Source organism: Artibeus jamaicensis, unplaced genomic scaffold (assembly GCF_021234435.1).
Source record: "Artibeus jamaicensis isolate MK-2021 breed Jamaican fruit bat unplaced genomic scaffold, CSHL_Jam_final contig_452, whole genome shotgun sequence".
Taxonomy (NCBI): Eukaryota; Metazoa; Chordata; class Mammalia; order Chiroptera; family Phyllostomidae; genus Artibeus; species Artibeus jamaicensis.
The window spans coordinates 16,331,324-16,357,618 of NW_026521837.1; the positions used below are offsets into that span (position 1 = coordinate 16,331,324).

The 26,295-nt window shown below is 37.5% G+C and overlaps 1 protein-coding gene across 1 annotated transcript in view; it reads left to right on the top strand.

The window, feature by feature from the left end:
• Positions 1-25,323, top strand: part of MTTP (microsomal triglyceride transfer protein) — a 45,465-nt gene extending 20,142 nt beyond the window's left edge. The window contains exons 9-18 of the mRNA XM_037151923.2: positions 2,174-2,342; positions 3,479-3,586; positions 7,947-8,159; positions 9,645-9,856; positions 11,961-12,058; positions 12,169-12,290; positions 13,702-13,929; positions 19,050-19,174; positions 22,435-22,605; positions 24,043-25,323. Of these exons, the coding sequence (XP_037007818.2) occupies positions 2,174-2,342; positions 3,479-3,586; positions 7,947-8,159; positions 9,645-9,856; positions 11,961-12,058; positions 12,169-12,290; positions 13,702-13,929; positions 19,050-19,174; positions 22,435-22,605; positions 24,043-24,214 (1,618 nt within the window). The 3' untranslated portion in view covers positions 24,215-25,323. The remainder of the gene's footprint in view (positions 1-2,173; positions 2,343-3,478; positions 3,587-7,946; positions 8,160-9,644; positions 9,857-11,960; positions 12,059-12,168; positions 12,291-13,701; positions 13,930-19,049; positions 19,175-22,434; positions 22,606-24,042) is intronic.
• The last annotated feature ends 972 nt before the right edge of the window (positions 25,324-26,295 follow it).

Sequence of the window (26,295 nt, forward strand, 5' to 3'; positions counted from 1 at the left end):
ATTGCCATGCTATCCACACATGTGCTGAGCAGCAGTAGCACTGAGTTCAAAGGGCTCAACTACCTGAGAAGAGAATTTAGCTTTGTTTCTGAATAGTCTATTTATTTTTTATTGTATGTTACTTGCTTGCCTTGAAGACATTAAAAAAATTGATAGGCATTCTATATAGCTAACACTTCAAAATAAACAACTTTGTTAAAAAATAAATATTTAAATCAAAAGTTAAAAGATGTACAAAATCATAAATTTTCAGACTCTGTTTTAATTATAAAACTTTAAAATATACCAGCAGGGTGATTTGTCTTTATATCAAAGATAAAAATACTAATAAGAAAAGTACAAAAATTAGCTACAATTTAGAATAGCAGTTACACTAAACCTTAACCTTATTTGTATCCTAAAAATCTTAAGGCAGCAATAATTTGGATGACTTCATAATGTATTCTCTAAATCAGATTATTTACACAATATTGTACTATATCCTATGTAACACGCATATAGCACAGGGCTGTAGAAAGGTTTGAGGATGAACTGAAATTAGAAGACCTGGTTTTAAATCCTGACTTCCAACAGTGTACATAACCTTTAAGCAAGTCATTTACATTTTGTCCTCTGAGCCTCACTTTCAACATCTGTGAATTACAAAGAGTAATTCCTTTTACAACATTTATTGCAAGATAGTGAAAGGCAAGGTGGCAGAATGTAACATTCCCCAAAGTATGTAGTTGTATGTGTCTTGTAATTTGCAGAATATTAATAAGTTTGCCAAGAGGAAAGGATTCTGTGAGCAACTGAGTTTGAAAAATACCAGGTGAAAGCAAATCTAATAGTTCTGTTTGCTTCAGACATTTGTAAAATCTTTAATCTGATAATTTTATGTATAAGTTTCCTTAAACATTTCCTAAACTTAAATGGCCTTGAAAATTTCTTTCTTAAAGCATTTGATAGGACTAGAAGTTGCATGAAAATCACTTTGGGAAACACCATTGTAATAGTTAAAAGACTGAACTCCAGACTCATAAAAAACTGAGTTCCAATCCTAACCGTACTCTTATCAGCTATGAACAGACGACCTTGAACAGACGACTTGATATCTCTGAGTCTGCTTCCTTATATATGAGGGTAGTATTAAGCTGACAGAGAGTTCAGTGAGGTGATTGGAATTAATAAAAGTATGTATTTATACAGAGCTTAAAATGTGCTAAGCACTATTTAAGTGTTTTACATAGATTATGTCATTTAGTCCTCCCAACAATCCCAAGGTATTTAGCATTTTTAGCCCTTGCCAAGGACGATTGCACACCTAAAATATCTAGTGCAGTGCTTGAATAATAGACAATAAGTAGCTCTCTCAGACTCTGTTTCATTCATTGAGGTCACTGAGATTTGTTAGGTCACTGAGTTTTTGTTAGACAAGTATATCTTTTTAAAAAAGTATAAAGCAGTAAACACATGTGTGGTGTGCTTACATGGATGTGGAATAAAATATTTACATATATATTCTGTTCATTAGTATGACAAGTTTCTGAAATTTTATATCCCAGACTCAACCAACCAAAGGTTCTTGATGGCTAGAACGTGTAACTAGACATTTCCGGGAGGACTTTCACTCTGCTCCCACATGGCTGAACATTGAACTGTGCCATGCTGCATTTTATTTTTTTAAAAAAGGGGAAAACTTTCTCCCTTGGATATAAATTAAAGTTAAAAGAATTAGATAATATTGCACTAGTTAAAGTAGGCACTTGAGAAATGAGTATGTTCACAAAGCTAATTAGAGAAAGAGAATCATTTTGGGGGACCATAGATTTTATATATTATTCATATAGAAAAGAATTTGAACCTAATTAATAATTTTATTTATATAATTTTATATATAAGTATAATAATTTTATTTACAGATCTCCAAATTATATTTTACTTAGGTTAATTTAACAAAATTGGTTTGTATTTTCTGAGTATACATTGAATGAGGCAAAGGGGAGTTAAAAAAGAAGTTCAAAATAAAATGGGTGTGGTCTTCTTGAGAGCTATTTTTTTTGTTCAACTTTTTTTAAAAACTCACTTCTTTAGGAAATCCAAACCAATGGAGAGCCTATAAATAGGAGAGATTTTAAATAGTTCCTTAAGCATCCTAAACACTAACAATCCATGACTATGCCTTTCTTGATAGACCTCAGCTGGTGGATGCAGTCACCTCTGCTCAGACCCCAGACTCATTAGATGCTATTTTGGACTTTTTGGATTTCAAAAGTGACAGTAGTGTTATCCTCCAGGAGAGGTTTCTCTATGCCTGCGGATTTGCCTCCCATCCCGATGAAGAACTCCTGAGAGCCCTCATTGTAAGTCAGAGGGAGACTGGGAAAGTAAAAGCTCTCACCCCTAAAAAGCTCTCAAGAATCTAGGCAGTAGCTCACCTTTAAGGGGAACTTAATCAACGAAAACAAATAAGCAAGCAAAATATAACCAGAGACATTGAAATTAAGAACAAACTGACAGTAACCAGAGGGGAGGTGGGAGGGGATAATGGGGGGAATGGTTTTCAGGAACTATAAAGGGCACATGGACAAAACCAAGGGGAGGTTGGGATCAGGGGAGAGAGGTGGAGATGGCTGGGGCTGGGGGGAGTGGTGGGGAAAAAACACAGAAAACTGTACTTGAACAATAATAAAATGAAAAAAAAGTTGTTAGCATCAGAATGAAGGCTGACCAAGAACCTTCCGATTATTCATATTAAAATTCTTTTGAACTATTTTCTATCCATTAATTAATTATTAACTGTACAGTAAATTATTTTACATAGTGTCTTCTCTGCTATTCCTCTAAATAGCAAACTATACTTTATATAAATTTAAGTATTTTGTTTACCTATCAATAACATAACATGAGACAAAATTTCAGAGAGGAGAAGTCTTGGTTATGCTTCAAAAATTGATTTAAAAATCTTTGTTTTCACTTCAAAAGTATTCATGGTATTTAATGCACAGTACGTGAAGAGATACAGTTCTTCCAATATTAAAAATTCATTTTGAAAATAAAACCTAGACTTCTCTCTTGCCCAAGTTTTTTTTTCAATGTCCATTTATTCACTTATGATCTAATTGAACAGTTCATAATCTTTTTGGAAAATGGGTTCATTTAAGAATCCGATAAAAGCAGTGAAGCCCCTTTTCACCCATATGTAACATTTTACAGATCTTGTTTTTGCTTTTTGGTTCACTAACCCAGTGATCCCAATCCATAAACCTCTAGGGAATTCATAGAACAATGTTAAGAATATCTGGAGAGGGGGGAGTCTAGTAACTCTTCATTTCAGAGTTAGTGAATTTGTAAGAGTCTCCAAAGCAAAATTCTGAGTTTGCAATCCAGGAACATAACAATTTCCTTAGTCCCTGGTTGCTTTGTTTCTTAACTAAAAATATTCTTTGGACATGTTTAAAAAGTTTGGTAACTTATTTTCTCCCTTTTTGGCTAATAGAGTAAGTTCAAGGGTTCCTTTGCAAGCAATGACATCAGGGAAACCGTTATGATCATCATTGGGGCCCTGGTCAGGAAGCTATGTCTGAGTGATGGCTGCAAACTTAAAGTAAGTGTGAATCTAATCTCACGTATTATATGTGTGGTTCCAGATCATCCTATTTAACACTCACCATGTGCCCACCACTGGTACTCCTAATCCCCCTTACCCTTACCCTTACCCTACTCTACTTTCTCTATTTGCATAGCAGTTATTGCCATCTAACATACTTTATAATTCAGTTATTTATTATGTATATTGTTTACTTTTGTCTCCGCTGAAATGTAAGCTCCATGCAGAATTGGATCTTCCTTTTTTCCAACACCAATTGCTTAAAATTATACCTGGTACATAGACAATGCTCAATAAATACTTGCTAAAAAGTGAATAGTTAATTAATCCCCCATCAATATGTGTTTATTGAGTGCCCACTATGTACTCAGTTTTGAATGGTGTGTATGGTTTAATTCTCATTGCTAGAAAAATATCAGACTCTAGGACTACCTCCTAGAGCAGGGCTCGATCTGTAGTAATTGTGGTTTGCTGTTTTGAGTTTTGATGGTGGGAATTATTTACTTCTATCTGCTTAGGACTTTACATTTTATCTTTAATTTCATTTTCCTGGAGCTTTTCCACTTCCCTGAGATTTTCCACTTGCTTGGTTATCAATTTTAACATCTTTCTTCTTAAAATAAAACACTCATTTTATAAGCATAACTAAATATGGAAAATCCAAATGGATTCATATCCAACATAGCTCATCTTTCTATAATGAAAATAGATCAAAGATACTGAATACATAAAAACATAGTCTTTTTTCCGTCCACATTTATTAGTCAGCTCACAGTCAGCATTTTTTCCTACCTTCAGAAGACATCACTATATTATTTTGATTACTGAGTACTTGCTATGAAAAACAATATAAAGAGAATGTTCTTGAAACCGGGTAGTTCCAAAAGAGGCAACTCATAACTAGAATGTAAACTAAGCATAAAAAGATCACTAAAAATGGCACTGAAAATGTTTGAGTATCAACTTTTTAAGATTATCAGAAATTAAACTTGTATAATTTTAGGATATAAAGAACTATGACTTCTTATCATATTTCTGAAATTATTTGAGTCGCTGGTCTACTTTAGCAATAGAATATCAAATAAGTTGTCTAAAGATAAAACTCACATATAAAAACATTCATTCAGCAGTATTTAGTGAGTGTTTTCTCTGTGGTAGGTATGATGCTAGTCCTTTAATATAAAGATACATAAAATATTCTATCATCCTCCAAGAACTAGTTTGTTTATCAGACACAAACAGATAACTACAATAATATTGAATTATAAACAGAGTGCTCTGAGAAAACAAAAGATGTAACAAACTATTCTGTTTGGGGTGCTGGGGAAAGTTTCACCAAAAAAAGTTAAATATTTGAGCTTAGTCTAGAAGAGCTTTGTAGGTGAAGAGATGGTAGTATAAAGTGAAGGACATCCTAGGAGAAATACAACAATGTATGAAAAGGCCCAGAGTCAAAATGCATCTGGTACACTTGGGAACAGTGAGAAACTCTGTGGAGCTGAAGCACAAAATATATGTTTGTGGACACATAGGTGGGAGTACAGATTCAGAAAAGAGGGAAAGAGAGAAGAGAGGTAGGCTGGATCTTTACTGATGACAAGCTAAGGAATCTAATCTTTATTTTATACAGAGAAGGAAGAACAGTACGCCTTTTATCCAGGTGAACGACAGGTTTGGATATTTTATTTATAAAGAAGCAAAATGGTATATTGCCTGGGTGTTAGCTACATTAGAGTCAGTGAGATCTAATTAGAAACATTTGCATCAACCTGGGCAAGAATTAGTAAAAGTCTAATTAATCTGGGAGCATTAGGGTGAGAAGAGACTTTCAAGAGCCATTTGGGAAGTAGAGTCAATGGTATTTAGTCCCTGATGAGATGTGGGGAATGAGAGAGGTAAGGATCTAGATGACTATTAAGTTTCCAGGTTAGGATACTAGATGTATGGTGATGTCAACCACTTAATGTTTATAGAAGAACCAGGTTTGGAGGTGAGGAGAGGGTAAAACTATTAATTTATTTTGGGCCTGTTAAGATTGGAATCCTTTGGGCAACCAGGTTGAGCTATCCAACAGGCAGATAGATGGTCATACCTGCAGCCCAGAGAGGAGTTATTTAGCACCAGGAATAGAGAGTGGCTGAAACTTCTGGAGAGAATACCTATCAGAAGCTAATAGCAGTAGGAGGAAACTGAACAAAGGATTAAATTTAAAGTTCTGATAATGAGACACTTGGTTCTCATCACATCTTTAAAGCTACCTTGTTGGTAGCTGTTAACTATCCACTATCACTATCATTCAATTTTGTTAATGTTTTTGAGCAATGTCTTTTTAATGTATTTTTGAAGATAATGAGACTTGGCCACCAGATGAACTGTAGTAAATATTCCCTTCCATCCTCACCTATCTTTCTACTTAGGTAGTACTGTTAGCTTTTGGTTTCTCCTTCCTGTATTTCTTTGTGTAAGCAGATGTACACACACATTCTTATGTCCTTTTTCTTGCATAAAATAGCACTCTGTATACACTACACTTTCTTGTATCTTTTTTTTTCACTTAACAACGTGCCCTAAAAATCACCCCATGCTGGTTTGCAGAGATCTTCCTCATTCCTTTCTGCAACCATCTAGGGCTGGTTGTGTCGACGGAGCACTGTTTACACAGCGCCTCCTGTGTGTGATCATTAGGTGGTTTCTATTCTTATTACAAATACTGTTAAAATGAATAATCTTAGGTACATTTTTTGTTAGAATTGTATCTTCAGGGTTAGAGTTGCTATATCAAAATGCGTATTTGTTAGCTTTTGCCAAATCATCTTCAATAAGAATCATACTATTTTATGCTTCCACCACCAACATAAGAAAATACCTATTGCCCCATAACCTCAGTAACAAAGTATGGTATCACATTTTTAAATGTCTTTTAATCATTTTGATAGTGGGCATAGACAGTTGCCATGGTTAGAGAAAACAAAGTGTAGTATCTTTCCTTATTCACAGACCTTCCGTTCTCTCCTCCAACCCCTCCCCTCCTGCTACCATCCTGGTTTGTACATGTGTGTTTGTTTTTGTGTGTGCCTGCAGCCTAATTTCGGAACTTACAAATCCTATAGATGAATTAGGTCTTTAGAATCTTTATGCCAATGTTAAAGCTGAAGCCCCTAAATGATGTGGACACTGGTCCACAGTGTCCACGTCATTATGCATGAAATGAGACATTCACATGAACTATCAAGTCCTGTGGAGGGAAAGGGCAGGCATGGCTTTTCTCTCAAGGGGAGCAAAAGCCTCGGCCCTTGCTGTGACTGGCCTTTATTGGGTTTCTGGCACATTACATGATGGTCCTCATTTACTATGCACAGGTTGCTTTAGGTGGTTACCTTTCACAGAAAACAAAGGAGACAATGCCGCTAATCACATCACAGAAGAGGGATAATTGCTAACGAAAAGGACACAAGTGGTTGGACCGGTTACATAGGTTCTAGGAAGGTTTAGCATGGATTTTAGGAAGTTATTTTGCAGTAAATGTTTGCCACAAATCCGGGTGAGGGAGTTTTTAGCAAAAAGCAAAACTTGAAGTGGCCTAGGCACATTGCAGGCCTGATTCCCCACGGGAGAACCTATCCGTGGGCATGGGTCCTGTCTATCTCCCAGTGGGAGCTGGGCCTACACCACGCAGAACAGTCTCCTACACCTAAAGCATACCCAGTGGCAAAGATAAAACCAGAATCCAGGCGTCCCTATTTCTAATTTGTTTTTCCATTGAACTATTAACTTGTACTCAATTCCTATTTTTCTAGGCCAGAAAAAACAGGCTTTTCTGATTAAAGAACATATTTGAAAAGTACCAAGCAAAGTACATGCCATAGAAAGCATTCAGGAAACATCTTTTTAACTCTATGGTAGTGTCAATAAAATTTGAAATCAAGTGGAAACAAGCACTTTTTAAACATTTAGTAAAAGACATTACTTTCACCAAAGTTGTTACTTAAGAAAACTGTTACCACTTAGGCACCATCTAATTGTTGCTTTAGAATTTCAGTGAATTGGCAGTTTTATGAATAATCAATCACAAAGGAATTTTTTAAATGACTTCATACATTCTGAATGTGTTCAAAAGTAAGTGTGTTCATAACTATACTTATTGCTTCCTAAGAATATGTTAAGGTATGTATTTTAAAAAACACCTTTATCAAGTTTTACTTGCTCATCTTCAGTGTATGTCTCAGTCAGGCAACAAATGCAAACCTTTCTAAACTTTAAGTTGTTTTCTTGGGCACAAGAGTGAAGTCAGTCATGCCCAAGCCTTGTTTAATGCATGGTTTTGCATATGTCTGAGGCAGTATGCGAATTTTCTCAGGGAGTGGTAGAAGCCAAGAAGTTAATGCTGGGAGGGCTTGAAAAAGCACAGAAAAAAGAGGACATCATGATGTACCTGCTGGCCCTGAAGAATGCCCTGCTTCCTGAAGCCATCCCGCTCCTCCTAAAGTATGCTGAGTCAGGAGAAGGGCCCATCAGCCACCTTGCTACCACGAGTCTTCAGAGATACGATGTCTCTTTCATCACAGATGAGGTAAATTCCCCAAGAATATTTGCAAAATTCACAACAGGATAAAAGCATGCCCAAACATGAGTCAAATGCAAACACCTTTGAAAACATCCTGTTTTTTCCCAAACTACCAATTTCTCTTTCCTGTTCAGAAATATCTCTTAAATTGGACTTAAGGCTATTCTGAAACAGCCTCACTTTTTGAATAGAAAATATCCTATATTCTGAAGCATAAATATTAAAGCATATTCTTTTACTTTAAGAAACAAAGTATTTTCAGAAATATCTTTATTTCCATAAATTTTAAGATTCTATTAAATTTTTTGACACTAAAATCTCTTGGCTTGATTATTACTCTGTCAGTTCCTATTGCTACATTTTCAGGAAGCTATCTAAATTTAACTTCTATTTAGGCAGAGAATGTTTGTAAACCTTAAGCTAAACTGCCTGCTGAGAATGATGTTTCCGGTTTGCAGGTAAAGACCCTTCCGGTAGGTTTTCTGTGGTAGGCTGCAGAACCTACCCCAGTTTGGGGTCAGGGGCTAAACATCATACAGACCTACGTGCAAATTCTGGCTTTGTGCATTCCTAATTGTTTGCACTGAAGTGAGTCACTTAATTCCTGAGAACAAGGCCAACATTTGGGAAAAATAGAAAGAGGCAGAAGAAAATAGAACTGAAAGAAATATTTATAAGTGCCTTGTACAGAACACTATAGCCTGTGTAGTATTAGGCAATGCTTGCAAACAACAGAATTATTTGTTGCTACAGAATGAATTAAGGCAAATTTCTTTGGTGTTAATGTATTATTTTTGTAAAAAATCCTCTACTGTAACCTATGGACTTTCCATGATACTGACGTGGAAAGATGGGTTCATCAAATGCAGTGAATGACCACTGTGGTGTAGAGGAGGGAGCGAGGTTGTGTAAGGAATGGCAGGGGTGGCACGGAGCAAGGGCGTAGAGGAACTTTCTGGACTTTCAGCTCAAGTTTGCTATGAACCTCAAATTTCAAATTGCTCTAAAAATAAAGGCTACTGACTTTAAAAAGGAGAAGATTCTGAGGTACTTCCCTGTAAAGAAATGCCAGTCCATACAGCCATCTCTCTCCAGAGCCCTATTGCCACGTGGCAGTAGTATCTTTAAAAAAATTTATATTAAGCGAAATCATGATCTGCTACAATAACAAATGAGCCTCAGAATCTCAGCTTATCAAAAATGTATTTCTCATTCATGTTATGCCTACTGTAGGTAATGGAAAGTGTGGCCCTAATTTCACTGCAGTAGTAAAAGAGATGGAGGAGGCATACTAGCTCCTAACTGCCTCAGCCCAGAAGCTACCCAGAGCAATTCTGTTTATGATCCAGTAGCCAGAACCATGGCCCCAACTTAACTGCCAAGGGACCTGGGAAATGTAGGAATGTGTATTGAGAGCACTAACCTGCCTGCCACAATATCAACGTTAAAAATCTGGATATGCACTAACAAGCTTGAACATCTTATGAACAGGTGAAGAAGACTTTGAACAGGATATACCATCAGAATCGTAAAGTTCATGAAAAGACTGTGCGCACTACTGCAGCTGCTATCATTTTAAATAACAAGCCATCCTACATGGATGTAAAAAACATCCTGCTCTCTATTGGGGAGCTTCCCAAAGAAATGAATAAGTACATGCTTTCCATTGTTCAAGACATCCTACGTTTCGAAACGCATGCAAGGTAGGAAACAGTGCACCAATCTCTCTGCTTGCTCAGGTTTATCAGCATACTGTGGAGTACACCTGTCGATGATAATAATGCTGTGGTCATTATGCTGGGTTGTGTTATATCATCAAAGAGTTTGCAAAATTTTCCATAAGAGGACTATTTAGGGGGCCAGATGAAACAACCTCACTTTGGCACTATGATTTGGAATTCCAGGTATGATTTTTACTCTAGGTCTTCTGCTCAATCTGGTAGCTAAATATTGCTAAACATTAGTCATGTTTTAAAATCCAACTACATTTTTAGAAGAATTCTATTCGTAAATGGTACAACAAAACGATGTTAAGTTCTCAAAAAATGGTCTCTCAGAAAGTTCTTTCTTAACTTTCCAAATGTTAGAAATGTTTGAAGATTTATAACACAGATCAAAAGAATTTACCAGTTTAAATTTAAAACCTTAGGCATGGCCCCCATTTCAGGACAACTCTGGGTTGTGAAGAATGGCAGACCTCACTGCTCTCAGTCACTCTTATCGGGCTGTCTTCCTCCTGGTTCCCAAGTCTCTTCTGAATTTGCTGATGTCCCTCTTCAAAGTGGCTCCCCCCAGACTCTCTGTGTTTCCTCCCTGAAACAGAGGGCCAGAAAAGGAATTTCCATTTCCCTGAGTTACATGCAGAACACGTAAAAGATCAAATTTGAGCATTACCAGTTAGAAAGGAAAACATACATGGAAAGGGAAGAAAATGAAGAGAAATAGAAAAAAAGTCAGTCAAAGATTGAAGGAAAGAAAAACAAGGAATGAGAAGAATATAGGGAAAAGAAACAGGGAGTGAACAGAAGAGAGAAAAGATCGGGACAGATAAGGAAGAAAGAGCATGAATGAGAGAGAAAAGAAGCAGAGCCCATCTGCAGCCACACTTTACAAATCGAGGATCTGACATCTTTCATTGCTGTGTTTCTTCTATGTGACTGGTGGGAGAGATCTGGGTGAATTCGCTGTTCTTGTCTTGTGAACCTAGTGATTTGGGGACGATAAAGAGGAAGCAGTGTGCTAGAGAGCAGTTAGGAAAGGCAAAGAGGCCATCACAAACACTGCAGGTCAGATTCTCAGAACCAAAAACATGAAAGGTATCTTGCTTAGTATCTCCCCGTGTGGGGGTCTAGTCTCCTGGCAGGTGGCAGGAAGGATCACCTCCTCTGAGGGAACTTGTGTCGTTGTTCAGAGACTCGCTATGACTTTTTTGTATGACCAAAATCTTCCTAGTGGTCCTGGTTTTATCCCAGGCCTAATAATTTATCCACAGACTGGCAGGCCCCTTGACTCTCTGAGGAAAGCTATCATGGTCCTCCTCATCTTTCCTTCTCCAGGCTAAAATCTTATAACTTAGTGATATTGGGGGTAAAAGACTATGAGGTAGTCATTCTCTTCTCTCAATAACTTTCTACCTCAGATCCAGGTCCATATCCTTTAGTGACTTTTTTTGCTGTATTGTTATAATTTTATAATTACCGGTACAATTAGAATTAGGTCAGAAATGGAAAGATCTCGGTACTAATTAGATAAGTAGACAAGTTAGAGGCATGGGGTAAGTAAGGTTCAAGACTTACTATAGGGGAGACAATGGTTTATATTTGGATATAACTGAGAGTGTTTTAAGTTTAAAACTGAATAAACATAGAATAAATTTCTGGAAATTTGCTATTATATATAATTAGCCAGTGATAACATTAAAGGGCACGGGAAAATATTTAAGGAAATATTGGCAACCTCTTCAATTGGGTACAGCTTTCTTTAAAAGTAAGAACTTGGTTCCAACAGTGTATACTTTCCAATGATGGAACCAAGATGATTGGAAGAAGATGTGCCTTCCACTCCTGAGGGGTGCACACCGGCCGCCTCAGCCTTCTCACAGCTGGGCGTCCTTGCCCTGCTGAGGAATGAAGGGGAAGCCTCATGCCTGGTGCTGGCACTCTAGCTGGCACCTTCCTGGACTTGGAGCAGCAGGAGAAACATTTGCCCCCCCCTGTTTTTTCCACCGAGGATATGGGTTTTTTTCCCAAATCCAACTTGGAAATAGCCATTACAATGGGGAAAGCCTTTTCCTTTTATGTGTTGCAGCAAAATGGTCCGTCGAGTTCTGAAGGAGATGGTTGCTCATAATTATGACCATTTCTCCAAGAGTGGATCCTCCTCTGCCTACACTGGCTACATAGAACGTACGTAACTCAAAAGAGGGTTCTCCCTCCACACCCCTCCTCAGCTTGGTATTACTGGAGCTGTTATTAAATTACAGGGTGTTTTTTCTATCTTTTTTTTTTGCCATTAGGTAGCCCACATTCAGCATCTACTTACAGTCTTGACATTCTTTACTCTGGTTCTGGCATTCTGAGGAGAAGTAACCTGAATATTGTTCAGTACACTGGGAAGGCTCAGCTTCATGGCAGTCAGGTAACTCATTTTCCATTAATTTTGCTGAATAAAGTATATAAAAATTAGTCAGAGATAAAATAAGGTTTTATACTGTTGGTAACACTATGGAATGCATAAGTTAACAGTGGTTCCTGCCATATATCAGCCATGATTCCATCATCTGTGAGGGGCTATATGGTTTATAGTCCCCCAGAGAGTTTTGAATCTGAACTTGAAATCTAAGTAATTTGATTCACTAGGCTTGCCAAAAACCCATTTTTCTTTTTAAAGGTAGACATAGTCACAGAATTGAAATTGTGCCAGCATTTTTCACATATGTTTTTAAAATATTTTATTTTTATTCACAGATGTATATCTTGGAGCCCCAGATATATAATCCTGGAATATCATTTCTTTCCTTGGGTGTTTCTATAAAGAGATTCATTCCCCATAATAAAACCTTTCATAACAGAATATGCCTCTCTAAGGGGCCAGTCTATGTTTTTCAGATTCTGCTGGGAGAGAAAAGAATAAAGTGTAGGCATTGGACAGCTGGTATTCTTCCATCCTTTTCATTTTACCTAAAATTTGGTGACACCCTGTAAAAGGATTTTTCGTTTTGAAATGTGTTTCCTTTTTAGTTTTCATATATATAAAATCATAATCTTCTAAGTAAGCTCAGGTAGGCTTTAAAATGATTCAGTGCTGTATAAACTCAGGTTTCTATCTATATGATATTACTACCGCTCTGATAGGACTCTAGTCAGAATACTATGCCCTTCTGTCCTGAGGAAGGACCATCTGTTTCCAAATATGCACTTTGAAGTGACAAACAACCAGTAGTTAAGGGGCTTGGTATGGAAGACGGGGCATATGTAGGATCCCGTGCCTGACAGAGATCAGCATATGAGCTTCCTCATGGTGCTCATTGTGTTTTGTTTGAGGAGAGAGAAACGTTAAAGCTGAAAAGTATGAGTCGTGGCTGAGAGAGTTCCACATCCTCTCAAAGAAGCAGCCTTAGGATGACTGTCCCAACACCTGTCCAGCTCCTTTTAGGGCTCTATGCAATAGCTGATTCATTATGTATGACAATGCTGGAGAGACCCAAAGTTTCTGGGATGACATCATAAAATGGAAATCTCATGGCCTTTGTAGTTACGCAGAGGGGTTTGAATCTTGCCCCAGCCATTTGAGCTTTTATTTATTTTGTTTCACAAGGAAAATGGCTAAAATCATATGTACCTCAAAGGGCAGTTGTGTGGATTAAATGAAGAAAACTAACTTACCTTATATTCCATCATAAATTTTTTGTTTGTTTGTTTGTTTTTTGCCTAGCTGCTACAGATTTTCTGAATTATTAACCCCCAGGAAAGTTTTAGCTGTAGCTGGATATCCTTTATAGAACAGGCAGGGAGCTGATGTCACAAATGTTATATCCATCTTTCCCTAGGTGGTCATTGAAGCCCAAGGACTGGAAGGCTTAATTGCTGCCACGCCTGATGAGGGGGAGGAGAACCTTGACTCCTATGCTGGCCTGTCAGCCATTCTCTTTGATGTTCAGCTCAGACCTGTCACTTTTTTCAACGGATACAGTGATCTGATGTCCAAAATGCTGTCAGCATCTAGCGACCCTGTCAGTGTGGTGAAAGGGCTTATTCTGCTAATAGATCATTCCCAGGTAATTCATTCATTCTGCAAATATGTATGGAATTCCCAAAATGTGCCAGGCACATTTTAAATGTGCTCTGTGCTTAGACGATACAAGACAAAGTTTTATACATGTTGAAATCCACGTTTTAAGCATTCAGCCTCTTGGTATTTTGCCCTTACTCCTTTTTTTCTTTGCTATAGGTAAGGCGGGTTTTCTTTTGCCTTTATTAACCAATTAATACATCTCACTGTTGAGGCAAAAGAGAAAATGTTCCATGTAGTGAGTATAGTACAATATCAATTATATCTCAATACTGATACTAACATAAACAAAATATTATGGAGGAAATAACCTAAGATAAACAGAGCATAGATGGCATTATCTGTTCACTTGGCTTTCCTGGAGGGCTTAGCTATTTATCTGAAGTCAGGAACTAAACCACATGGCTTCATAAGTTTCTGTTGACATTTATCATGACAGGGATGATGAAAGTTCATATAATGCATCATTTTGACCCTGCCACATCAGTAGAGGCACAACCAACCATTGACACCGACCACATTTCATGGAGACTTTTTGCTCCATACTCTCATGGTCATAGAATCTTACAAAGATCACCATTTATTAGTAGAGAATAGAGGAACTTTCATTCATTTGAACTGCATTCTTCAGGCTGCCTTCCAATTTTCCTCACTCCCAAATCTTACATTGCTATGATACAGTATGACAATACTGTCTTCTGCACAGTAAGATTTAGGTGACCAAGATACAGTGGATGGCAGTGGTCTACCTCAATGGATTTCCTGAGAAACAGATGAGGGTTAATCTGAATAACCTTTGAGTTTGATGCTTAAAATTTTTTAATGTCAATGTATTTCCTGCCTTACTAAGCATAGCAATATAAAAAAATGGAATATTTGTTAAATAAGGATCCTAAAGAAAATCTTTAAAGTGACCACTTTGTATTCTAATTCATACTTATGATTTTAGAGATAAATGAGGAGATTGGATTAAAATTTATAAACTATAGAACTTGCTTGGGAAATTTGCTTTTGTGGTTTAGTGAATTCATGAGTAATATCCTAGGTTTGAATTTTGCCCCCACTAGTTACTTTCTATGTGCTCTTGGGCAATTAAATAATAGCTTTAAACCATGATTTCCTACTAATGAAGTAAGGCATTTGGAATAGATGATCCAAAGTTTTTACCAGCTTTGTTTTTTGGCAGATAATTTGACAATTCTGGTTTGTTGGGTTCTGGTTAGGAAATCATAGATTTTAAAACCTGGGAGAGACCTTAAATATCAGATTTTACTAAAACTCCTCTAAAACATCACAGGTTAGAACTAAATGTTAATTTTCTATCTTTATTATTCCTCATAATAGTTCAGGATAGCTGTATATAGCAAAAACCAAACAATTTAGGGTAGCTTAACCAAATAGTTTGACTTTTATTATGTAATAAATATTTGGAAGTAGTCATCCAGTAGGTAATGTGTTGATACAGAAATCCTAAGATCTTATCAGGATCCAAGTTCTTTTTCCCTCTGATCAGCCATCTTTACAAGTAGCTGTCAGCTCATGCTTGTCACCTCATAATTATCACACGGCTGCTGTACTTCCAGCACTATCACCTTGATCCAAGAAGGAGGAAGGGAAGGGTGACAGGCAGTAGAGTCTGACTCTTTTTCAGGAACTTTCCTGGAAACCCTATCAGCTTCCTACAAAAGCTGAGCATGTACAAAGGGAAACCCTTTTTTCATTGACCAAAAGTTTGTTATGTGGATATCTCTAGCTGCAAGAGAAGCTGGTTAATATAATTTTTCCATGGTTGAATAGACACTCTGAATAAAACTGTGGTTTTGATAATAAGAATGAAAAAAAAAAAACAACTAGCCGTACCTCTTATATGCCTTAATCCTCAAGGCCACTCACAAAAAATCAATTCTCATATTACATCAGAATTATACTACTGTCCATTTCTTTTGCCATATTACCTCTGGGGAGATTCATTCTTAATGAAAGAATCTCTGAAAAAGGCATAAGAGTGCTGAGGATTTAGTTTATATTTCAAGATACAAGAGTAATAATAGCTTGACACCATCTGTGTGTGCTCACCTACTCATCAACAATGCCTAATGGTCTAAATCCGGGTATAAAACTTGATGCAAACATAAGTAGTAACGTGGACCAAGGTTGACAAACTTTTTATGTAAGGGGCAGAAAGTAAATATTTTAGATTTTGTGGACACCTAGTTTCTGTTGCAACTACTCTGCTCCACCATTATAGAGTGAAAACAGCCATCAGTGATACATTAACAAATAAGTGTGCAGTGCTCATTTTTTAATTTGTTTTTTGTTAAAAAAAATAGCCAGTAGGCTAGGCTTGCCTGCAGGCCATAGTTTGCAACTTCTGATCAAGATTATTTTATAAGGTTTTTCTATTCATTAAGCTAGGGCACCTAAGGCATATTCTAAAAGAAAGGTCACCCCCACACTATTAATATAACCCAATATCTGCATATTTCAGATTGGAGTATTTGGCATATCTGGGGTAATTATACAAATAAGCTCTGTGAGGCTCCCTGCTCTTCAGGGCACCTAGTAATGTCATCCCCGCTTCAGAGACACATACCACTCTAGGTCAAGTGCTGACATTGTAGGAAATTTTGGCAGTGGGTGGCCTGTCACAGCCACCAGGGCAGATGGAATTACTTTGTACACACTCTGATTTCAGCTCATTGGATTACTCTTCAGAGAAGGATGTCCGATAAAGTCAGCTTAAGAGGGGGATCCTCTTTAGTCTGCAAAGAACATATTTTCCTGAATGAGAGCAGTGGAATGAGTTGTAAAACTATCACTGTTTGACCTGTAAGAAACACCTATATGACCAAAATTAAAAGATCAAAGAGGTTACATTGGCTACACACACAGAGCTATAGTATCTCATTCATCCAGTTCATAGGCAAAAATTTAAATAAATATGCACTTTGGGTCAAACAAGGACCTAGGATTATACTCTAACTTTTTTCAGTATTCATTGAAACATGCTTCCTTGCACATCAGGAGACAAAAGACAGTCATGATTCTGTGATAGCCATGGATGGAAGTGGAATAGTCTCCCCAACTAGAAACAGTCTGGGTGCTCATTCTGGCTCCACATGTCATCTCCAAGCCTGACTTTTCTTTTCAGTTTTCAGATATAATACCTACCTTGGGAGAATAGTTTGGGAATTACATGAGTTGTCAAATGTAGAGCTTTTAGGACACAGTTGGTGCTTAAAAACTGTTAATTCCACTTATTTTATACCCCTCAAAAGTTAGAACAACTGCATTATGTGGTTCAGTCTCTTTCAAGAAGTAAAGAATGGTTTGTCCTTCTACCAGGTTCAGTGGTCTGTCCTTCTATGGGGGTCCAAAAAAATTCCTCTGTCACTACACATGATCTCTTTAAATGAGGGAAATGGAATCTCTAAAAGCCAAGGCATACCTGAAAGCCAGCATTGCAAGGAAATGCTCTCTCCCCACGAAAGGCACATTGTCTAATCACTATGAAATATTCTTTTCCATGGCACTTGGTGTGTTTTGACATCCACTAATGTATGGTCAGTAGGAAAGCCAAAGCCCACATCACAGACCTCTGCTGGCTGGGGTAGATGAGCACAGTCATGACTTTTCAAATTGGGAGCAAAGAAGAAAACACAAAGAACAAAATATTTCTGAGTCATGGCACATAGTAGGACTCATTTAGGAACAATCATAATAACAGTGCTAATGCAGAACTCTGATATTTTGGTTCTGTCATTTATAAGTGCAGGTTCAATTTTGGTCATGATTACTGAGGTTTTATCAGGGTAATTTGTATTCCTTTAGATTAGTTCTTTAGCTCCATGCTAAGAATTTCATTTTTCCATCTAAGTGTCTATCTGACTGAAGTAGTTTCATGTCATAATCAGACATTTTTAGTGCACCTGGTTGTAAACTAAGTCCATTCACTGAAATTTCCTGCCACAGTTCTTGGAAAGTCAAGATAATTCAAAAAGATCAATAGAATCTTTTTTAGCAAGCAAAAACTGTCGTTTATAGTTGGTGAGAGCACAGCTTGTTTGATCTGAGTAGGACAGTTACATAAGGCTGGTCATGCTGTCAGTTGTCATGAACCTAAGATCTTTGAAGCAGTATCAAAACTAAGGATATTGAGGCTTTTCCCCTAAACCATTATTGTTACCAACACTGTTCCCAGGCAATCTGATTCTAACCCAGCTGAAGAAGTTTCAACCAATATCACCAGAGATACATAGGAACTGCAAGACTAAGGGCAAAATGCTGGTAAAGGGAAACAAAAAAATGAATTTCAGACAATTACAACACTGCTTGGGAGAAACTATGTTTGCAAATGAGTGCTGTCCCTCTGGAATATGCTGTTGAGTTCATGTTGGAATCGACATGTTAATTTGATGCTATCCAAATGTCAAACAATGGGGGTTTAGTTTAATTGGCTTGGCCTAGGCAAATTCCCGTAACTTTTATATTGTACTGGAAGTTTTATCATGCTTTGCATTTGCTAGCAGGATGCCATTATCCATATTTGACATAGCATATAACTAATTAGAAGAGTGCTAATGAACTTTAACAGGTCATCTAGCCCAACCCCTCACCCCTAACTCAAAGCCACTGCTGGATTCCTGATGGAGATGCCTTCATTTTCCCTAACATGGTGGTTCTCAAATTTGGGTGCATCAGAATCATATGAGAACTTATTACAGCACAAATTGCTGGTCCCCACCCTCAGAGTTTCTAGTTTTAGTAGGTGTGGCACTTCTCACAAGTTTCCTGGATGCTGCTCTTACTTGTCAGGGACCACCCTTTGAAAACCATTTCTCCTCCCAAAGTGAGACAGAGATTGAAAGAAAAACTCTTCTTAATTGTCACTTTACTTTTCTAGTACCAGTATTTAATTGAATACATAATTTAGCAAAGTAACAATCCACTTCTGGTGATCAAAATTAGGATGTGTTTCCAAACTTAGAGAAAATCCCCAATACTAACATAACTCAGGTGGTGTTATCTACAGCAGGAGATTGAATGTGCCTTTGGAAAGGGGTTGGCTGAATTGTAATTTTGTTATCATTATATATTTTGCTCTAGGAACTTCAATTGCAATCTGGACTGAAGGCCAATATAGAAGTCCAGGGTGCTCTAGCCATTGATGTTTCGGGTGCAATGGAGTTTAGTCTGTGGTATCGTGAGTCAAAAACACGAGTGAATAATCGGTAAGCATGCGTCTAATGCTTTATGCAAAGAACTGCAGAAATTAGTTTTTTTAGAATTGTTTAACCTTCTGGCTGTACAAAATCTTTACTTTGCATTTTCTTATTTTTATTTTTATTTTATTGAATTTATTGGGGCGATATTGGTTAATAAAATGATATAGGTTTCAGGTGTACAATTCTATAATACATCATCTATATATTGCATTGTGTGTTCACCACCCCAAGTCAAGCAAGTCTCCTTCCATCACCATTTATCCCCTGTATCCCCTCTTTTACCTCCTCAGACCCTTTTTCCCTCTGGTGATTACCATGCTATTGCCTGTGTCTATGAGTGGATTTTTTTCTTTGCTTAATCCCTCCATCTTTTTGGACTTCACCCAGTCCTCCACCCTCCCTCTGACAGTTGCCAGTCTGTTCTTTGTATCTATGAGTCTTTTTCTATTTTGTTTGTGAGCTTACTTTGTTCATTAGATTCTGCATACAAGTGAAATGAAATGGCATTTGTCTTTCTCTGACTGGTTCATTTCACTTAGCATAATGTTCTCCAGGTCCATCCATGCTGTCACAAAGGGTAAGATTTCCTTCTAGTTTATGGACAAGTAATATCCCATTGTGTAAATGTACCACAGCTTTTAGATCCATTTATTTACTGATGGGCACTTGGGCTGCTTCTAAATGTTGGCTATGGTAAATAACACTGCACTGAACATAGGAGTGTGTATATTCTTTTGAATTAGTGTTTTGGGTTTCTTCAGATAAAATCCAAGAAGTGAAATCACTGAGTCATAAGGCAGTTCCATTTTTAATTTTTTTGAGGTAACTCCATAGCGCTTTCCACAGTGGCTGCATCAGTCTGCATTCCCAGCAACAGTGCACTAGGGTTCCCTTTTCTCCACATCCTCACCAGCACTTATTGTTTGTTAATGTATTGATGATAACCATTCTGACAGGTGTGAGGTGATATCTTATTACAGTTTTAATTTGTATTTCTCTGATGATTAGTGATGTCGAGCACTTTTCATATGTCTATTGGCCATCTGTATGTCCTCTTTGAAAAACTGTCTATTCAGGTCCTTTGCCCATTTTTTTAATTTTGTTTTTTCTTGGTGTTGAATTGTATAGTTCTTTATACATTTTGACTTGTATAGGTTCTTTAAAAATTTATCATTGGTGAATATGTTTTCTTATTCAGTGGGTTGTTTTTTTCATTTTGTTGATGGTTTTAATTTCTATGAAAAAACTTTTTAGTTTGGTGTAGTGCCATTCATCCATCAAAATCTACACTTTCTAATTGTAACTATTAAATCATAGAGTAAAGGTAAATAATCGTTAAATCATTAAATATAATCATTAAGTTATACAGTAAGAAATAACCATGGGAAGTCATGTTTTCCATAGCATCTTATGAACAGATCAGTAGCTAATACAACAGCCGAGAACCATCTTCTTTTTTAACGATGTCTGTAGGCAGTACATCCAGTGGATGTCAAGTTCATCCCCTCTTGGCATTCCACTTTAATAACTGACAATGTTCTTAAAAAACTTTAATCTGAAGCGAACTTTTAGCCTACCCCTCTATTTGCTATTTAAAATCTTTCTTGTCTTCAGGAAATCTTTTTGCTGACTTCAGTGAATAAAAATTTTTAAATGGTCACTTTTATGCAGAATCAAAGTATTAAACATTTGGTCCTTAAGTTTTTTGTTGGCATTCATTTTTCTAAACAAATGTTCTCAGCTCTTTTAGTTTTTCTAATCCACCTGTCAGAACAAATGAAAATGTTTTATTTTGAACGTAACATAATGTCTCTGAACCGGTGTAATAACCAAAAGAATTATTCTTTTGTTTGTTATAACATTGAAGAAAAGGAAATTGAAATGCAAAGAGTTTTACATTTTTGGGTATTTGAAATATGGTGATGCATAAATGAAATAGGAGTGATAAAATTAATTTCTTTAAGTTTATTTTGTACTGTGGGTGAAGGAATTGAGGACAATGAAAAGGGGCACATTCGTGGCCTGTGGTGTTACTAAAATGAACCAAACAATGAGAAATGAAGTAGACTATCAGAGGGACCTGCAGTCTAATTTAGCACTTGCTATTGAATCAGTCATCTGTTTCCTCTTTATGAAGTATTTTCTAGGTAGAAGATTCCCCAAATTACACTGAACTGAATTTTTTGCCAAAAGAAATTAATGACCTCAACAACAAACTATCTGGATCTTTAGAAAGGATATTGTATCCCTAAGAATCTATCAGAATCCACATTGTAGCCAATCTATCTTCAATTTTTCATTTGCTCATTAAAAAATACCTCTTAAGCCTTTGTAGAGTGTAAGATATTAGAAGGTACAGCGAGGTACTCGGGGATTTAAGTGATGCACCTCTGACGTGCCTTTCCACTACAACAGTGGCAGTCATTGTGCTTTAAGGTGCACACCCAAAATGAGTTCCTCTATCACAAAAGCATGGGCATACCACTCTGATTTAATTTTGGGAGTAACTTCCCACAGTATCATTGAAAGTCTATGATTAAATTACAGTGTTCCTAGAGGTAAGCATTCTACTGGGGTTGTTTGTCCTCTTCACTTTCATTCAAGCCAATCTCCCTACACAATCCAATCTGTTCACCTAGTCCTCTGAGAGATTTTTGCAGAATCTAGCACACCTGCCATTCCTGGGGCACTCACTGGGCATGCCCCACTATGGGAATGGTTCTTTGTGACACAGTACTTTTCCAAATAGACATATAGCTCTAGAAACCCTTTGAAGAAAGTAATAAAATAAATTGAAATAGCCACATAGAGGCCAACAGAGAAACCAAGAAAGCAAGAGAATTGTTATAAATATCAGCAGCCTTATTGCTGAGTTTAAGCTTCCTTTTAAGGTAACTCAGGTACATCCAACTTTCTGAGAAGACCAGGTTCCAAACACATTTTCATTTTGGTCCTTGGTATGCCCATACCAAACAATGGAACCTGATACACATTTCATTCCCACATCTAGAATTGAAAGCTGGGGGATGCTTCAGGGGAAGGGCAACCTTCACTACCCAATCTCTGGGATTAGCCAGGCCCTGGTTAACAACTGAATTCTAAGCACATTTTGGTCACATATTAGTCCTTTAAATGGTTCTTCACAGTCATTGCATCATGAGTTCAGATCTTGTGAAGTACAAGATCTGGTTAGTCCACCTCTGGTAAATGTGATATTAATAGGATTTCTTCCACACTCCACCCGCCTCCCCCCACCAAATCTTTAGGTTGGCTGCGGTGCTATCCGGTGACATCACTGTGGATTCCTCTTTTGTGAAAGCTGGCCTGGAAATCAGTGCAGAAACGGAAGCCGGCCTGGAGTTCATCTCCACAGTGCAGTTTTCTCAGTACCCTTTCTTAGTTTGCCTGCAGATGGACAAGGCTGCAGCTCCATTCCGGTAAGAAGCAGCACTCGTGCCGTGTGCCAGGGCCGTCCCCCGGTCACCAGGAGCTTGCACCCAGTTTTGAGCATTCAGTTTCAGAAATTAAAAGAAAATGGTAGAAATCCAGTGAACTGAATTATCCTTAAATTAATAACAGAATTGTTGATAACACTGAAGATTAACTCACTTCCTAGGATATCAAGAAACTGTAATAACTAGTTCACTTCATTCAGTAGATATCATATTCTATCCAGACATAATTTATCAGGGAAACAAAGGGATCTGATTTACCACTAGTGTTGCCATGTAGTTTTACCAAAAACTTTGGGTGCATATTTACTACCAGCTACCTTCACAGCTGTCTGCTGGACAGAAGGTTCAAAGCAAAACATCTAGTCACTTACCATGACTAACAGTTTTTAGGTAACCCATACAACAGTTTCACGACTTTAAGTTTTGGCTAAAACTCGAGAGTCTGGGATTTTGAATTTTTAAAAATGTTTTCAGCAGACTCCTTAGTGTCTCAAAAACCACATATAAGATTGTCCATTAGCTTTCCAACACCTCTTCCTCTCTAGAGCTTCTCATTTACACTGTGTCTTTTGAATCTTGTAACCATATTATAGCAGTACTTTCTCATGTGGAATTAGAATGCTTTTTGGTCAAGGTAACACTGTGAGTTGTAGAGGTTTCTTTGACACACACTATTAACCATAAAAGCAATTTATATGCTTAAAGCAGCAAGCCATATTTTACATCATCTTCTTTGATGAGTAGGCTAGACTTGAGCACCTTCCTTATATTACTGACATTTCAGGATCCCTATGAAATACATAAGTAATATAAGTATAAATATGAGTTGGTTATACTTTACAGAATAAAACATAGTAGATTATAATCAGAATATTAAACTGTTGCTAATTTATATAACTTATGTGTAGAATAAATCTCCTTTAATGCATTTTTAAAAATCAACCTTCCAATGGTCAAAATGCAGCAACCACCAATCCAGGCACATTTCACTTGGCCACAGCTTCGGGAAAGTTTCCCTGTCAGCATATTCATCCTATAACCAGTTCAGCTTGCTATGTACTCAAACAGGGAGTGAGCCAAAGGTGGGGTTCCTGGAATTAGGGATGAGAGACATAGCAAAGGCTTGCAACGCTTAACAGCATCTCAAGCAAGCTGACAGGGATTTAGTCCTTCACTCCAGAAAAATGTATGGCAGACCCCTATAGTCCAAGCATTGGAAGTGTATCTGTTTGTATAATAAAGAATGGGGAAGGAAAATATCACCCCATTCATGGGAATGGAAGCTGGTAGATGGCCTTTGGCAGTCAGAGCCTTTCTCAAATTGCTTTGAAACAGAAGCTGCAAGTGTACGCTAATAGCTTGGCTCTGACAGGCGTGAAGTGACTGTAATATGTGTGTAATTTTGTTGTTGTTATGCAGGCAATTTGAGACAAAGTATGAAAGGCTGTCCACAGGCAGAGGATACGTCTTGAGGAAAAGGAAAGAAAGGCTCATGGCAGGATCCGAATTCCCTCTCCACCAAGAGAACTCTGAGATGTGCAAGGTGGTGTTTCCCCCTCAACCTGAGAGTACTTCCAGCGGTTGGTTTTAAAACTGATTGGTGATGTTTCACATGAATTCACTTCCCCAGGAGGGATTCCATGTGACATTCCTGAGTACTTGCTCTCTGAGAGCACAGTGTTTACATATTTACCTGTATTTAAGGTTTTGTAAAGAGCTATAAAAATTTTCAAGTGATCAAATGTGGGCCTATTCAGTATACTAACCACAGTGTCAGTTCTGAGCCAAAACATATGATACTTTTAGCAAATCCAAGTTGACATAGTGAGAATAATCTTTCCCTAAAAAGAAATTATTGTTTATTTTTTTAAAAAACCACACACACTTAGAAGAACCCAATTTTGTTTCAATAACTTTCAGTGTGTATGTAGCACTTGTTAGAACCTTAAATGTGAACTGTTTCTACCAAACATGTTCCCACTCAGGAAAAAACAGACTTTTGGGGGGTGTCGGGAGGAAGCAGGTAAGGGACAAGCCTTTTTAAATACTTTTTCGGCCAGCTTTATGAATTAAATGTTTACCCATTCTGTTGTTTCATAAGCATTGAGGTAGAAGACATGCAGCGCTAAAACATCTTCTCGTCTTTCTGCTGGCCACGTAATCAGTCCTCTGCCTTCCACCCCACAAAAACATTAGACTTAGTGCCTAAGAATTAGAAATATTAACTTCAGAAACTCCATTTGATTTTTTGTGCTGTGTCTCTTTGAGACTGTAATGTGGTACACTGTCCTTTATAAGGGACATCTTCATATATTCATCATTTTATCTTCCATTCAGTTGTTTATGTGGTGACATTTCCAGTCTGTTTGACTACAGTCTATACGAAAGTCAGACTTTTGGCAGAGAGAGTTTAATACTGCTTTGAGAAACTGGTGGATTTGGACTTCTAAAATATGGAATCAAGAAATGATTTGTACCTGCACAAATGTAAAGAGGCATGTTAAGTATTCTAAGATATTTATTAATGAAATATATATTAATGAAACATTTGTTTCTAGCAATAAACCCAACACAGATAACAAACATTCATTTGTCCATTAAACACACATGCACAGGAGTTTATCTGGCCTGTCATTGGCTGTGAATTTAAAATGATGTGCGATGAAATAAATATGTGGAAATTCTATTGATTCCTTTTGTCTTCTGTTACTTCAAACATCGTATTTCTCTGTTCTTGACAATTTCTGAGCCCAGACACATACACAAGTAGCCTTTGCAGTCCTATAGAACAGGCCAAAGACTCCAGTAGGAAGTTAGAGTCCTTGGGAATATGAGCCACTGAAAATAATAGCAGTCAGAACCTCTTAAGGACCTGAAAAGTTGAAAACAAGCTCTAAGCCCAGTTTTCATAAACCTCTGGACTGGCACCATTACTGGTATGTTACCGAGAGGAAAGAAAGGAATCAAAACCCAAAGGGGGCCCTGGTTGGTGTAGCTCAGTGGAGTGAGCTCAGCCCTGTAAACTAAAGGGTTGCTGGTTTGATTGCCAGTCAGGTCACATGCCTGGGTTGTGGGCCGTGTCCCCAGTAAGGAGTGTGCCAGGGGCAACTGCACACTGATGTTTCTCTCTCTTTCTCCTTCCCTTTCCCTCTCTAAAAATAAATAAAATCTTAAAAAACTGAAGGAGGGGTGTTGTGTTCTTGGTGGTGGCCTTGACCTTGGAGGAAACATCTGTAAAGATACTTATGCTGCAGCCAAAGCAAATTGATCTAGGGCACTAGCCGAAGATGTCATGGGCTAAGCAATCTCAACAACATGATTTTTAACAAGACACAGCTGCTTCTGTGAAATGTGAAATAATAATTCACTTAAGAGCAATGACTGTGGTGCCCCGGACATTAGTGTTATACTACTTCCCAACTGCTTTTCTTCCTGGCTGAGTGGAGTATCACCACTCATTTGCATAATGCATAGAGGGATAGTCCACATTTTGAAATGACATATTGGAGCCAGAAGCATAGCTGTGAGCCTCACTTGCAGTCCTCTAGTTCTGACCACTTCATTGTTTCAAACAGCAGTGGCCACATGGCTGTGTCATCTGCACAGTTACTGCTTGGAAATGGTTCAGCCCTCTGACATGAGTCCTCTGCCCACTAAGCTTCTGCAGACCTT